Below are 16877 nucleotides of genomic sequence, written 5' to 3'. Positions count from 1 at the left end.
AAACTGATTTTACAAACTTCGTTAACCCTTTAGGTGTTGCACAAGAGTTATTGGCAAATGGGGATGAAATTTGAGAATTTCATTTTTTTGCCTAATTTTCCATTTTAACCCATTTTTTCCACTAACAAAGCAAGGGTTAACAGCCAAACAAGACTGTATCTTTATTGCCCTGACTCTGCCGTTTACAGAAACACCCCATATGTGGCCGTAAACTACTGTACGGGCACACAGTAGGGCGTAGAGGGAAAGGTGCGCCGTTTGGTTTTTGGAAGGCAGATTTTGCTGGACTGGTTTATTTACACAATGTCCCATTTGAAGCCCCCTGATGCACCCCTAGAGTAGAAACTCCATAAAAGTGACCCCATCTAAGAAACTACACCCCAATACGTCGTTAACCCTTTAGGTGTTGCACAAGATTTAATGGTAAATAGAGACACAATTTCCAAATTTCACTTTTTGGGCAGATTTTCCATTTTAATATTTTTTTTCCAGTTACAAAGCAAGGGTTAACAGCCAAACAAAACTCATTATTTATGGCCCTAATTCTGTAGTTTACAGAAACACCCCATATGTGGTCGTAAACTGCTGTACGGGCACACGGCAGGGTGCAGAAGGAAAGGAATGCCATACGGTTTTTGGAAGGCAGATTTTGCTGGACTGGTTTTTTTGACACCATGTCCCATTTGAAGCCCCCCTGATGCACCCCTAGAGTAGAAACTCCCAAAAAGTTACCCCATTTTAGAAACTATGGGATAGGGTGGCAGTTTTGTTGGTACTAGTTTAGGGTACATGATTTTTGGTTGCTCTATATTACACTTTTTTTTGGCACAGTTTTTTTTTGTTATTTACAACATTCATCTGACAGGTTAGATCATGTGGTAATTTTATAGAGCAGGTTGTCACGGACGCGGCGATACCTAATATGTATACAATTTTTTTTTTATTTATGTAAGTTTTACACAATGATTTCATTTTTAAAACAAAAAAAAGTTTTAGTGTCTCCATAGTGTAAGAGCCATAGTTTTTTCAGTTTTTGGGCTATTATCTTAAGTAGGGTCTCATTTTTTGCGGGATGAGATGACGGTTTGATTGGCACTATTTTGGGGTGCATATGACTTTTTGATCGCTTGCTATTACACTTTGTGACGTAAGATGACAAAAAAAAATTAGCTTTTTTTTTACACCGTTTTTATTTTTTTACGGTGGTCACCTGAGGGGTTAGGTCATGTGATATTTTTATAGAGTCGGTCGATACGGACGCGGCGATACCTAATATGTATACTTTTTTTAATTTATGTAAGTTTTACACAATGATTACATTTTTGAAACAAAAAAAAAGATGTTTTAGTGTTTCCATAGTCTAAGAGCCATAGTTTTTTTCAGTTTTTGGGCGATTATCTTAAGTAGGGTCTCATTTTTTGCGGGATGAGATGACTGTTTGATTGTTACAATTTTGGCGTACATGCGACTTTTTTGATCACTTATATTACCTTTTTTGGGGAAGTAAGGTGGGCAAAATTTTAATTTCATAATTTTTTTTATTTTTATGGCGTTCACCGTTCAGGTAAAGTAACATGACCGTTTTATAGATCAGGTCGTTACGGACGCGGCGATACCAAACATGTGTAGGGAATTTTATTTTTTTCATTTTTAATCAGTGATAAATGTGTTTTTTGATTTTTACATTTTTTTTCACTTTTTACTTTTTTTGGATCCAGACCCACTTGGTTCTTGAAGATCCAGTGGGTTTGATGTCTGTATAATACAGTACAGTACACTATATAGGGTACTGCACTGTATTTTACTTACACTTTGTCTGAACAGATCTATGCCTTCAGCATAGATCTGTTCAGCACCATGGACAGCAGGATGCCTGAGAAGGCATCCTGTTGCCATGGGAACCTTCCCCGTCTGCCACAACTTCGCAGAGGGGAAGGGTGTGAGGGCGGGGCTGGCGGGGGGCTCTCTCCCTCTCCATCGGGGGCAGCAAAGGCACAGCAGCCCCCCGATCAGAGAGGGAGCTCCCTGCGCTGTTAACCTTTTCCATACAGTGGTCCGTACGGACCGCGATATGGAAAGGGTTAAACGGCTGACATCGCATCACCGATGTCAGCCGTTTATACCAGGGTGCCAGCAATGTGCTGGCACCCTGGTATACCCACTAGACGCCAACGATTATTCAAGGGGAGGCGCCTGCCGCACCGCCCGCCACCCGCAACCCTCCCCCTGCACCACCCGCCCACATAATATTCAGGGGTGCAGGGGGAGTAAAAACAGTAGAAACGGCAAAAAAAAGCACATCAAACCGCAGGTCTGAATTGACCTGCGGTTTGTTGCGATCGCCAATATGGGGGAGGGGGGGGGGGGTCACGGGAGCAGAACAAGGGCAGACTCCGCCTACCATAACTTAGTGACTGAAATCTCTGCCTACTATAACTTAGTGAGCGAATATACCGGAGAGCATAGCGGGAGAACGGAGCGGCGCCCAGGAATAATAGTAAGTGCAGTGAGATCCCCGGGCGCCGCTCTCCATATCTGTATTCTTAATACACAGTGTCATAATCGGTGAAAGGTCCTCTTTAAGGAAACCTTACAGCCCCTGTTTTTGCTTGTGCACAAACCAAAGCATTATCGCGTGTTGAAGCCCACTCTGCAACTATAATAGAAAATGCCTATTCTTGTCCGCGATTGCGGAAAAGAATAAGACATGATCTATCTTTTTTAACGGGGCCGTGAAACAGAACCACGGATGCGGACAGCACATGGTGTGCTGTCCGCATCTTTTGTGGCCCCATTGAAATGAATAGGACCGCACCCATTCCACAAAATTGCAGAACGGATTCGGACTCATTTATACGGCTGTCTGAATGATCCCTTAAGGCGGAGTTCACATTTCAGTTATCTGGTCTGTTATGTCTATCAGTTATTGTGAGCCAAAACTAGGTGTGGGTCAAAAACACAGAACAGGTGAATATCTTTCCATTATACATTATTTCTAAGTAGGCTTCACTACTGGTTTTGGCTCATAATAACTGATGGAAATAACTGATCAAATAACTTTAGTGTGAACTCAGCCTTAGCACTGAAAAACGTTACAAATCAACATTACAAGAGAATAAAATAAGAATAGTATTAATATTGCTACCATCATGTACAAGAAATATCCAGACTTACCTTTGAAAGCCAAGGAGCTTCCCAAGACTCTAAAATCAATTTACACTAGGAATACATTTAGATGCATGGATGGTTTGAAATACTTTTGATATCCAGAACTAAGGCTTCAGCTGAATTGGCAATAAGTTAAATGTTTGTATTAAAAGGAGAAACTCAGCCAAAAGTAGTTAAAGGGGTTGCCAAAATTATTTTTTTGTTCTTTGTAGGTTTCTAACTAGGCAAATGTAAGGACTTTACAATTCACTTTATCTCCAGTTGCTCCTTTCTCAGATTTCACTGAAGGTCACATGAACTGCTATGTCAGCTTCTCTCCCTGCTCTGATGATGTTTCATGCACAAGCCTGAGAGCAGATCCTTGTCTATACACAAGATGTCACTGGCCTGGCCACGCCCCCCTGCACTGCTGGATGCTGCTTTATTGCTCTCTCCCTGGATTCTTGAGGAAAACATTAACCCCTTCAGCTGCACAGACTCAGGGCTGAAGGCTTTACCGAGTAGCTGCAGGCAGTGACGAGACAAATGCTGGGCACAGGAGCTGACAGACTAAAGGAGTTCTGCAGAGCATCGCACAAGAACAGTTAGGGGGAAGAGCCTGAGTGTATCATCTGTCTCACTGTACAGCTGGGATATGTAGTCCTACACATTCAAAATGCCGCTCAGTATCCCCACAGGCAGACATGTCACTCAGGGCAGCAATTGTATTCACTTCCTTTGCAGTTCAGGGGGAGGGGCAGAGATTGTTGTTATTGCAGATAAACAAAGGGCCAGAAGAGAACCAGGGAAATGAGGAAATATTTTTATTTATTTTTTGCCTAAAACTTGCTTAGCTTAGTTATATATTGCTGCCCATCAGATTTACAGTGCTATATTTTTCTTTTTTCCATAACTCGGACAACCCCTTTAACCACCTCCCGACCGCTGTACGCATATATGCGTCCGGGAGGTGGTTGCTTTATTCCTCCTGGACGCATATACGCGTCTTCTCGCGAGACGCGAGATTTCCTGTGAACGCGCGCGTGCTCACAGTAACGGAAGGTAAGCGAGTGGATCTCCAGCCTGCCAGCGGTGATCGCTCGCTGGCAGGCTGGAGATCCGAATTTTTTAACCCCTAACAGGTATATTAGACGCTGTTTTCATAACAGCGTCTAATATACCTCCTACCTGGTCCTCTGGTGGTCCCTTTTGTTAGGATCGACCACCAGAGGACTCAGGTAGGTCAGTACAGTCGCACCAAACACCACACTACACTACACCCCCCCCCCCCCGTCACTTATTAACCCCTTATAAACCCCTGATCACCCATGATCACCCCATATAAACTCCCTGATCACCCCCCTGTCATTGATCACCGCCCTGTCATTGATCACCCCCCCGTCATTGATCACCCCCCCGTCATTGATCACCCCCCCGTCATTGATCACCCCCCCGTCATTGATCACCCCCCCGTCATTGATCACCCCCCCGTCATTGATCACCCCCCCGTCATTGATCACCCCCCCGTCATTGATCACCCCCCCGTCATTGATCACCCCCCCGTCATTGATCACCCCCCCGTCATTGATCACCCCCCCGTCATTGATCACCCCCCCGTCATTGATCACCCCCCCGTCATTGATCACCCCCCCGTCATTGATCACCCCCCCGTCATTGATCACCCCCCCGTCATTGATCACCCCCCCGTCATTGATCACCCCCCGTCATTGATCACCCCCGTCATTGATCACCCCCGTCATTGATCACCCCCGTCATTGATCACCCCCGTCATTGATCACCCCCCTGTCAGGCTCCGTTCAGACGTCCGTATGATTTTTACGGATCCACGGATACATGGATCGGATCCGCAAAAAGCATACGGACGTCTGAATGGAGCCTTACAGGGGGGTGATCAATGACAGGCGGGTGATCACCCATATACACTCCCTGATCACCCCCTGTCATTGATCACCCCCCTGTAAGGCTCCATTCAGACGTCCGCATGATTTTTACGGATCCATGGATACATGGATCGGATCCGCAAAACACATGCGGACGTCTGAATGGAGCCTTACAGGGGGTGATCAATGACAGGCGGGTGATCACCCATATACACTCCCTGATCACCCCCCTGTCATTGATAACCCCCCTGTAAGGCTCCATTCAGACGTCCGCATGTGTTTTGTGGATCCGATCCATGTATCCATGGATGCGTAAAAAATCATGCGGATGTCTGAATGGAGCCTTACAGGAGGGGTGATCATTGACAGGGGGGTGATCACCCTGATCACCCCCTGTCATTGATAACCCCCCTGTAAGGCTCCATTCAGACGTCCGCATGCGTTTTGTGGATCCGATCCATGTATCCATGGATCCGTAAAAAATCATGCGGATGTCTGAATGGAGCCTTACAGGGGGGGGTGATCAGTGACAGGGGGGTGATCACCCTGATCACCCCCTGTCATTGATAACCCCCCTGTAAGGCTCCATTCAGACGTCCGCATGTGTTTTGTGGATCCGATCCATGTATCCATGGATCCGTAAAAAATCATGCGGATGTCTGAATGGAGCCTTACAGGGGGGTGATCAATGACAGGGGGGTGATCAGGGAGTCTATATGGGTGATCACCCCCCTGTCATTGATCACCCCCCTGTCATTGATCACACACCCCCCCCCCCCCCCCCCCCCCCCCTGGTAAGGCTCCATTCAGACATTTTTTTTGGCACAAGTTAGCGGAAATTTTTTGTTTGTTTTTGTTTTTTCTTACAAAGTCTCATATTCTACTAACTTGTGTCAAAAAATAAAATCTCACATGGACGCACCATACCCCTCACGGAATCCAAATGCGTAAACATTTTTAGACATTTATATTCCAGACTTCTTCTCACGCTTTAGGGCCCCTAAAAAGCCAGGGCAGTATAAATACCCCACATGTGACCCCATTTCGGAAAGAAGACACCCCAAGGTATTCTGTGAGGGGCATATTGAGTCCATGAAAGATTGAAATTTTTGTCCTAAGTTAGCGGAAAGTGAGACTTTGTGAGAAAAAAAAAAAAAAATAAAAAAAAAAATCAATATCCGCTAACTTATGCAAAAAAAAAAAAATTCTAGGAACTCGCCATGCCCCTCATTGAATACCTTGGGGTGTCTTCTTTCCAAAGTGGGGTCACATGTGGGGTATTTATACTGCCCTGGCTTTTTAGGGGCCCGAAAGTGTGAGAAGAAGTCTGGGATCCAAATGTCTAAAAATGCCCTCCTAAAAAGAATTTGGGCCCCTTTGCGCATCTAGGCTGCAAAAAAGTGTCACACATGTGGTATCGCCGTACTCAGGAGAAGTTGGGGAATGTGTTTTGGGGTGTCATTTTACATATACCCATGCTGGGTGACAAAAATATCTTGGTCAAATGCCAACTTTGTATAAAAAAAATGGGAAAAGTTATCTTTTGCCAAGATATTTCTCTCACCCAGCATGGGTATATGTAAAATGACCCCCCAAAACACATTGCCCAACTTCTCCTGAGTACGGCGATACCACATGTGTGACACTTTTTTGCAGCCAAGGTGGGCAAAGGGGCACATATTCCAAAATGCACCTTTCGGATTTCGCAGGCCATTTTTTACACATTTTGATTGCAAGGTACTTCTTACACATTTGGGCCCCTAAATTGCCAGGGCAGTATAACTACGCCACAAGTGACCCCATTTTGGAAAGAAGACACCCCAAGGTATTCCGTGAGGGGCACGGCGAGTTCCTAGAATTTTTTGTCACAAGTTAGCGGAAAATGATGATTTTTCTTTTTTCCTTACAAAGTCTCATATTCCACTAACTTGCGACAAAAAATAAAAAATTCTAGGAACTCGCCATGCCCCTCACGGAATACCTTGGGGTGTCTTCTTTCCAAAATGGGGTCACTTGTGGCGTAGTTATACTGCCCTGGCAATTTAGGGGCCCAAATGTGTGAGAAGAACTTTGCAATCAAAATGTGTAAAAAATGCCCTGCAAAATCTGAAAGGTGCACTTTGGAATATGTGCCCCTTTGCCCACCTTGGCATCAAAAAAGTGTAACACATCTGGTATCGCCGTACTCAGTAGAAGTTGGGGAATGTGTTTTGGGGTGTCATTTTACATATACCCATGCTGGATGAGAGAAATATCTTGGCAAAAGACAACTTTTCCCATTTTTTTATACAAAGTTGGCATTTGACCAAGATATTTTTCTCACCCAGCATGGGTATATGTAAAATGACACCCCAAAACACATTCCCCAACTTCTCCTGAGTACGGCGATACCAGATGTGTGACACTTTTTTGCTGCCAAGGTGGGCAAAGGGGCACATATTCCAAAGTGCACCTTTTGGATTTCACCGGTCATTTTTTTACACATTTTGATTGCAAAGTTCTTCTCACACATTTGGGCCCCTAAATTGCCAGGGCAGTATAACTACCCCACAAGTGACCCCATTTTGGAAAGAAGATACCCCAAGGTATTCTGTGAGGGGCATGGTGAGTTCCTAGAATTTTTTATTTTTTGTCGCAAGTTAGTGGAATATGAGACTTTGTAAGAAAAATAAATAAAAATAAAAATCATCATCATTTTCCGCTAACTTGTGACAAAAAATAAAAAGTTCTATGAACTCACTATGCCCATCAGCGAATACCTTAGGGTGTCTACTTTCCGAAATGGGGTCATTTGTGGGGGTTTTCTACTGTTTGGGCATTGTAGAACCTCAGGAAACATGACAGGTGCTCAGAAAGTCAGAGCTGTTTCAAAAAGCGGAAATTCACATTTTTGTACCATAGTTTGTAAATGCTATAACTTTTACCCAAACCATTTTTTTTTTGCCCAAACATTTTTTTTTATCAAAGACATGTAGAACAATAAATTTGGCGAAAAATTTATATATGGATGTCGTTTTTTTTGCAAAATTTTACAGCTGAAAGTGAAAAAACGAGATTTTTGTATAACTTACCAGTAAAATCTCTTTCTCGCTCTTCCTTGGGGGACACAGGAACTCTTGGGTATAGCTTATCTCCATAGGAGGCGTGACACTAAGTAAAAGACTGTTAAGCCCCTCCTCCAGCAGCTATACCCTCAGCCTGGAGAGAGAGACTTCCAGTTATGTGCCCAAGTAGTGCAAGACAAAGGCAAGGAGTAACCAAACCAATACCAACAAGTCCGAAAAAAAACACCCGAAGGCCAACAAAAAAATAATGGGCGGGCGCTGTGTCCCCCAAGGAAGAGCGAGAAAGAGATTTTACTGGTAAGTTATACAAAAATCTCGTTTTCTCGCCCAATTCCTTGGGGGACACAGGAACTCTTGGGACGTTCAAAAGCAGTCCACAAACAGGGAGGGACCACAATCAAAAGCGAACCAGGCACCGTAAACATTAAGGCACCGCCGCCTGCAAGACCAAGCGGCCCAAAGCAGCATCCGCCGAGGCATAAGTGTTCACCCTGTAAAACTTGGTGAACGTGTGCAAAGAAGACCAGGTGGCCGCCTTGCACAGTTGTTCAGCCGAGGCACGATTACGCTGAGCCCAGGAAGCCCCGACCGCTCTGGTAGAATGAGCGGTAACACCAAAGGGCGGATCCCTGCCCCGAGCACGGTAAGCCTCAACAATAGCCATCTTGAGAAAGCGGGCAACAACCACCTTAGACGCCGCCAGCCCCCTGCGCGGACCCTCCGGAACCACAAACAGAGAATCCGTACGCCGAAAGGGTCTGGTCACATCCAGGTAGATCCTGAGAGCCCGAACAACATCCAGACGGTGAAGCTCCCGCTCCCGGGGATGCGACGGGGTCGGACACAGAGAAGGAAGGACAATATCCTCATTCAGGTGAAAGGCGGACACCACCTTCGGAAGAAATTCCGGAACAGGACGGAGAACCACCTTGTCCTGGTGAAAAACCAAGAAGGGCTCCACGCAAGAAAGAGCCGCCAACTCAGACACACGCCGAAGAGACGTGATAGCGACGAGAAAGAAAACTTTGCAAGACAACAAGCGAGGGGAAACCTTGCGCAGAGGCTCGAAAGGGGAAGATTGGAGAGCCGCCAACACAATGTTTAGATCCCAAGCAGGAACAGGAGGGCGATAGGGGGGAGCACAATGAGCAACCCCCTGAAGAAAGGTCTTAACCGGACCGAGCGGAGCCAGCGGACGCTGAAAAAGAACCGAAAGAGCCGAAATCTGACCCTTCAGGGTACTGAGACCCAAGCCCAGAACCAGACCAGATTGCAAAAAAGACAAGACCGTAGGAAGGGAAAACCTCAGAGGGGGAGTCCCCAAGGCCTCACAGAAAGCCAAATAGGCCCGCCAGGTACGATAATAAATCCTGGCCGAGGCCGGTTTCCGTGCACGAATCATGGTACGGACCACGTCAGCCGAAAACCCCCGCCGCGTCAGGACCGCGGTTTCAATAGCCACGCCGTCAAACGTAGCGACCCTAAATGCTGGTGGAAGATCGGCCCCTGAGAGAGGAGGTCTTCTCTGAGAGGCAGAGGCAAGGGAGCGTCTGCCAGAAGCAACATAAGGTCGGCGTACCACGGACGACGCGGCCAGTCCGGGGCGATTAGGATTGCTGGCGTGCCTTCCGCCGCAATCTTCCGAAGGACCCGCGGAAGAAGAGGCAGGGGCGGAAACACGTAGAGGAGCGAAAACTCCGTCCAGGGGAGGACGAGCGCGTCCGCGCCGTAAGCGTCCGGATCTTTGGCCCTGGCCACGTAGATGGGAAGTTTGTGGTTGAATCTGGAGGCCATGAGATCCACGTCCGGACGACCCCAACGGAGACAAAGAGACTCGAAGACGTCGGGGTGCAGAGACCACTCCCCCGGGTCGATCGTCGTCCGACTGAGGAAATCCGCCGCCCAATTGTCCACCCCCGGAATGTAAATGGCCGAAAGGGCCGGAACATGAACCTCCGCCCAGCGAAGGATCAGAGACACCTCCCTCATCGCCGCCGCGCTGCGAGTGCCCCCCTGGTGATTTATGTACGCCACAGCCGTGGCATTGTCCGACTGGACCCGAACAGGGCGACCCTGCAGCAACGAAGTCCAGTGTCGGAGCGAGAAAAGAATGGCTCTCAGCTCCAGAACATTGATCGGCAGTCTGGACTCCGACGGAGACCAAGTGCCCTGGACGGACCGGGGAGGAAACACTCCCCCCCAACCCCGCAGACTGGCATCGGTGGTAATCACCAGCCAAGTCAATGGCAGGAAGGACTTCCCCTGAAGAGGGGTCCGCAGCCACCAGAGGAGAGAGGAGCGAACCTGGGGGGAAAGGGGAAAATGCCGATCCAGACTCTCCTGGGACTTGTCCCAAGCGGACAGGATGGCCGTCTGAAAGGTGCGGGAGTGGTACTGCGCGTAAGGAATCGCCTCGAAGCAGGACACCATCTGACCCAGGACCCGCATGCTGAACCGGAAAGAAGGACGGCGGTGGGACAGAAGGCTCCGAACCGACCGATGGAGGAGCAGGCGCTTCTCCAACGGAAGACGAACCACCGCAGAATCGGTATCCAGCAGCATCCCCAGAAAGACCAATTGCCGGGAAGGAACAAGAGAGGATTTGGGTAGGTTGATAACCCAACCAAACTGGCGCAAGGTCTGCAGCGAGAGATCCACGCTGGCTGAAGTCAGTGACAGAGAAGGCGCCTTGATTAGGAGATCGTCCAGATATGGAAGCAGAAAAACTCCCCTGGAGCGAAGTAAGGCGAGGACCGGGGCCAGGACCTTCGTGAAAACACGAGGGGCCGTCGCCAGCCCGAAGGGAAGGGCAACGAACTGGTAGTGTTCGGACCCCACTGCAAAACGCAGAAAGCACTGATGACACCGTGCGATTGGAATGTGAAGGTAGGCGTCCTGGATGTCGATGGAGGCCAGGAACTCCCCCTGTTCCAGAGAGGCCACCACCGACCTGAGAGACTCCATCCGGAACCGCTGAAGACGAAGGAATCGGTTCAGCCGTTTCAGATCTAGAATGGGTCGCACCGAACCCTCCTTCTTGGGGACCACAAAAAGGTTCGAATAGAACCCCTTGAACCTGTCTCCCATAGGAACCGGGATGATGACCCCTTTGTCTAGAAGAGTCCGAACGGCAGCAAAGAAATCGGCCGCCCCTCGGGAATCCCGGGGAACCCGAGAGCGAAAGAACCGAACTGGGGGAAGGGACGCAAGCTCGAGTTTGTATCCGGAAGACACAACCTCGAGAGCCCAGGCGTCGGAGACGTGCGCCTGCCAGAAGTCCCTGAACAGGAGGAGACGTCCCCCCACCCGGGTGGGTGGGGGCGCACCTTCAGGCGGGGGGCTGCTTGGTCGCGGGAGCGCGAGCAGGTTGAGATTTGCGCCAGGAGGGCTGGGTCCGAAAAAAGGGTTTCTTACGCCTGTCCTGGACAGGGTTAGCGGACGGACCAGAGGCGGAGCGAGGAGCGGAAGCCCTACGAGAAGACCTGAAACGGGAGAAGGTGGGACGACCACGAGTGGAGCTCCTAGCCTTGGATTGGGGAAGATGGGTACTCTTCCCCCCCGTGGCTTCCGAGATGATTTCATCCAAACGGGTTCCGAACAAACGAGCACCAGAGAAAGGAAGGCTAGTAAGAGACCGCTTTGACGCGGCGTCCGCCGACCAAACCTTTAACCAAAGCTCTCTCCTAGCCGCCACGGCCAGAGCAGACGAACGGGCAATAAGAGCCCCTGCATCCAGGGATGCTTCACATACAAATTTTCCAGCCTGAACGATAAGTTGAGCCAGGGCACGGAGGTCTTGAATAGGGACGTCAGATTCAAGCTCCAGATCCAGCTGAGATGCCCATTCTGAAACCGCCTTACCCGCCCAAGCGGAAGCAAAGACTGGCCTAAGCGCGGATCCGGAGGCCGAAAAGACACCCTTTGTAAGGGCCTCTATACGACGATCTTCAGTGGATTGTAAGGAAGAACCATCTGCGACGGGAATAGCCGTGCTCTTGGACAAACGGGCCACAGGGGGGTCGACCTTAGGAGGAGACGCCCAGTTTGTGATGCAATCCGCCGGAAACGGATAACAAACATCTAACTTTTTTGGCGGGGTAAACCGTGCATCAGGACGGGCCCAGGCCTTAGAAACCACTGACGAAAAGTCAGCATGGAGAGGAAAAACCGCTGAAGCCTGCTTCTGGCGAAAAAAGGAAACACTGGTTTTCTCAGGATCAGGAGGATCATCGCGAATTTTAAAGGTATCACGGATACTGTTTATGAGGTGGCCCACAGCGGAAGCCAGCTTTGAAGGCAGCGCCGAATCCATATCCCAATCGGAATCAACCAGCTCCCCTTCAGAGGGCAAATCCTGCAAGGAGGAAGGGCCCGACTGAGAACGCACCCTTGGGGGGGATACCGAGGCATCCGAGGATGACCGGTGATCCGCCCTAGACCGCTTCTGGGATTGGCGGACTCTGGAGGAATCGCCTGCAGAGAGAGACTCAGACGGGTCGGCCAGGACAGCGGACCCGGAGGGCCCAGCAGGGGAATCATCCGGCTGCGACAAGGGCAACACATCTGCAAGTCGGCCCACAACGCTAGTGAGACTAACCACAGCCTGGGAGAGGGATCTAGCCCAGTCAGGGGGATCCAACAGGCCAGGGGGTGACACAACAGACGGCGGACCCTGCGATGGGTCTTTGCAAAGCGAACAATGCGGGTCAGGCTGCCCTTGAGGAAGGGGCGCCTTACATGCGGTGCAGGTATGATACCAGGGTCCCGCAGGCACTAAGGGGTCAGACATGTTGGTGGAAAAAAACTGCGTCCAGGCCAGGGGGCTGCAGTGGAGGAAAGGGTCAACAGTCCTACCAGGTCACAGAGGAGCAGAACGGCAGCGGCAGCAGCAGCAGATCAGCGGCGGCAAGCAGTGGTCCGTTCTGAAGTGAGGATCACAGAATCACGCAGGCACGAGAGGAGGCGGGACCAGTGAGGCGCGGGAAGAAGAACATCCGGCCCCTGACTGAAAACCAGCAGGACGCGGCAACGAAAAAAACTCCGCCCCCCGCCGAACACAATTTCGCGCGCGCGCGCGATTCAATCCGCGCATCCAATCACCACATGTCCCACGCCGCAGCGAAGCGAAAGGCAGGAGCCGAAAAGACAGGGGCCTGTAGAATAGCGGCCCTGCGCGAACGGCGATCACAAGACCCGGCCGCTCCTAACAACCCTCCCATGAGCGCCGCTAGTACTGACAAGTAACATTAAGGCACCGCCGACAGGCCGCCCCAGAGTCGGAGCAACAAGGTCAGCAGAACGGAGTACAGACAGAGCGGAGGGGAGGAAGTCACAAGGAAGGGAGAGGGAGGGAGGGAGGGAGGGAGGGGGAGCGGGGGAGCGGAATGGCTGCACTAGCCACCTCACCATGTGATGTCTTCACCCTCTTGTCCATCCAGCTGGGGCCGCCCCTTCAGCCACTGGCACAGAAGTGACAGTAGCTGGAGAGGGGCTTGCAGGTGGGCGACCCAGTGCTGGCGGGATGCAGGGGAGCATGAGCTGCCCTGGTCCTCCTTTTCTTCTGTGGGGGAGGCAGCAGGGCGGATAACCGGCCCTGGCGCAGCTCAACCCCGGGAAAACAGAGAAGTCTGCTGCGACTCTGTTGTCCCTGTGAAAAAAATCAAGTGAAAATAAAATAAAAAAGTAAAAAATCAAAAAATCTTCACAAAGACAACTCTGCAGTGCAGAGGGTGTCTTGCCTCCTTGACACTAAGCAAAAAACTGGAAGTCTCTCTCTCCAGGCTGAGGGTATAGCTGCTGGAGGAGGGGCTTAACAGTCTTTTACTTAGTGTCACGCCTCCTATGGAGATAAGCTATACCCAAGAGTTCCTGTGTCCCCCAAGGAATTGGGCGAGAAATGTCATTTTTTTGCAAAAAAATCGTTACATTTTGATTAATAACAAAAAAAGTAAAAATGCCAGCAGCAATGAAATACCACCAAATGAAAGCTCTATTAGTGAGAAGAAAAGGAGGTAAAATTCATTTGTATGGTAAGTTGCATGACCGAGCGATAAACGGTGAAAGTAGTGTAGTGCCGAAGTGTAAAAAGTGCTCTGGTCATGAAGGGGGTTTCACCTAGCGGGGCTGAAGTGGTTAAAGAGGCTTTCTGGGTTATAGATAGGGATGATTTATCCTCAGGGTATGTCATCAATATCAGATTTGTTGAGGTCTGAAGCACAGCACACCCACCAATCAGATATTACCTGCAGCTGTGGGTCCGAGAAGTAAACACTGTATGGAGTCAGAACACCACAGCTACTTACATTGTGCAGTGCCCATTGGGAGCTGAGCTACAGTACCAAAGGATGGCCACTACACAGAGTATGGAGCTGTGGTGTCCTAGCTCCAAACACTGTTTACTTCTTGGAATTGCAGGTAACAGCTGATCGGTGGGTGTGCCATGTGTCAGACCACCACCAGACACTGATGACCTATCTTCTGGCTTGGTCATCAATATCTTCAACCTGTAAAAACCTGTTAATGTGAGAACATCACACTGGTCAACTCTGATATTGGACCACTACTGATTTCCAGATCAAGAGGCCTCTATAAAAATTTTAAAGGGGTTGAGCAGGATCAGACAGACATGGACACTCTCTCAAAATATTGCCAAACCTGTCTGTGTGTTGTGTCTGACATTGTAGCCCATTCACCTTAAAGGAAGTCTGTCACCTCCATATGGCCATATACAGTGCTTACATGGCTCTGTAGCACACCTATACAGGATTGTAACGGTACCTTTGTCTTTGTCTTTAGACTTGCACCAGCAGGAAAAACTGAGTTTAATTCATATGCAAATGAGCACTCGCAGGTGCCCAGGGAGGAGTTCAGTGTGTTGGTGCCCAGGCTGCTCTGCCTTCTTTTCACTTTACTCCTCCCCAGTCTCTGCCTTTGCCCGCCCTCCTTGTCTCTTGCCTCATCGATAGGTCCGGACTTGGAGGGCGGGCAAAGGAAGAAGCTGGGGAGGAGTAAAGTGAAAAGAAGGCAGAGCAGCCTGGGCACCTACACACTGAACTCCTCCCTGGGCACTTGCGAGTGCTCATTTGCATATGAATTAAACTCAGTTTTTCCTGCTGGTGCAAGTCTAAAGACAAAGACAAAGGTACTGTTACAATCCTGTATAGGTGTGCTACAGAGCCATGTAAGCACTGTATATGGCCATATGGAGGTGACAGACTCCCTTTAATGGAGCTGAGCTGCAATGCCAGACATCACCTATGGACAAGTCTGGTGCTGTTCCCACTTTAAGTCCATTGGGCTGTAAATCACTCCAAATTTGCAAGCCATCTGCTTACTGTCAGTGAAAGGAAACATTCTTTGTTTACATTTTTCGGGAACAAGCGCTGCTCATGAAGAGGATTTGCATCACTTGAAATCTCTCAAATAACCAGCCATGTACTTTTGAGAAGGGCGCATTACCAGGACTGAATTCCAGCCTACGAGAATAAACACAAATGCTTCTGTTTGTTAACAGCAAGCAGAGTGCTTAGAACTGGTGATCATTTGAACAAAAAAAAAATATTGTAGTAATTGCCATCTAAAATGAGTAATCCGTATTTAGGTAAATCTACAGAACTGTTTAGCTGGAACATATATACTTACAGTTTGGAAATCTTGAGGAACCTCGTCATTTTGTCCAAGGTTACACGCTTGTCTTGCCTTTCTCAGAAGACCTTTACATGTTTCCAACAGATTACGTTTCTTTTCATCTGCAGCATAGAACTTACTCTAAGAAAATAAACAAAAAGTTAGCTTAATCCAGTACGTCGAAGAGATTAAACATTTCCAATCCAGTCTTGTACATTAAATATTTGAATAGTACAAGCGAGACGCCGAGTACATAACAAGGGTTTCTCACTAGCGTGAAGGAGACGTGAGAAGAGTAGAGAAACATAATCCATGTGTGTGTTTTAGGAGGTCCAGCATAAGATACATGGGACAACTGACCAGTAGATAAGATCAACTGCAAATTTAAAAGATGGCTGCTTTCAGATGGATGATTGTGGCAGTGAAACATGCTCGTGACCGCAGCATTTCCCAGACCATCCACTGCTCTTCTGAGCTGAACTCACTGCACCATGGTGATCCAAGGCTGCCAGTCCAAGGCTGACTCCACTCTTTACCATCCTGTAATCACAGCATTTCAGTAAAGGGTAGTAGATTGTCAGGCTGGAACTCTTTTGCGCATGTGGATTTCTCTAGATTCTCTGAGTCTCTTGATGATATTATATATTGTAGATGGTGAGATATTCAAAGTGTTTGCAACTATATGTTGAGGAACATTTTTCTGAAACTGTTCCACAATTTTTAGACCATTTTTCACAGATTGGCGAACCTCTGCCCATCTTTGTTTCTAATATACTTTGCCTCTCTAACATGCTATTTTATACCCAGCTGTTTTTTTTTTTCTTTTTTAATCAGGATCACTTTTCCAGCCTTTTGTTGCTCGTTCAAACTTTTTTGAGATGAGTTGCTGTCATCAAAGTTCTAAATAAGTTAACATGAAATTGTAAAATGTCTTTCAACATCTGATATGTGTTCTATGATCTACTGTGAATAAAATATGGGTCTATGCATTCTTGAATTCTACTTTCATTTATATTTATTCACATTTTCCACAGCATCCCAACTTTTTTGGAATTGCGTTTGTACTGTATCTCTCACAACCCCCTTTAACTTAAAAAATAGGAGTTGTGCATCTTCAAGTTCTCGGGGGTCAGACTTT

General features: G+C 48.3%; 1 protein-coding gene across 2 annotated transcripts in view; it reads right to left on the bottom strand.

The window, feature by feature from the left end:
• SMC5 (structural maintenance of chromosomes 5) overlaps window positions 1-16877 on the bottom strand; it is a 152843-nt gene that overhangs the window by 62023 nt on the left and 73943 nt on the right. For both annotated transcript variants that reach the window (XM_044272871.1, XM_044272877.1), the window contains exon 18: window positions 15755-15880. In XM_044272871.1, the coding sequence (XP_044128806.1) occupies window positions 15755-15880 (126 nt within the window). The remainder of the gene's footprint in view (window positions 1-15754; window positions 15881-16877) is intronic.

Source organism: Bufo gargarizans, chromosome 1 (assembly GCF_014858855.1).
Source record: "Bufo gargarizans isolate SCDJY-AF-19 chromosome 1, ASM1485885v1, whole genome shotgun sequence".
Taxonomy (NCBI): Eukaryota; Metazoa; Chordata; class Amphibia; order Anura; family Bufonidae; genus Bufo; species Bufo gargarizans.
Note: the sequence above shows the minus strand (reverse complement) of the source record. Positions and strands in the feature narration are given on the sequence as shown.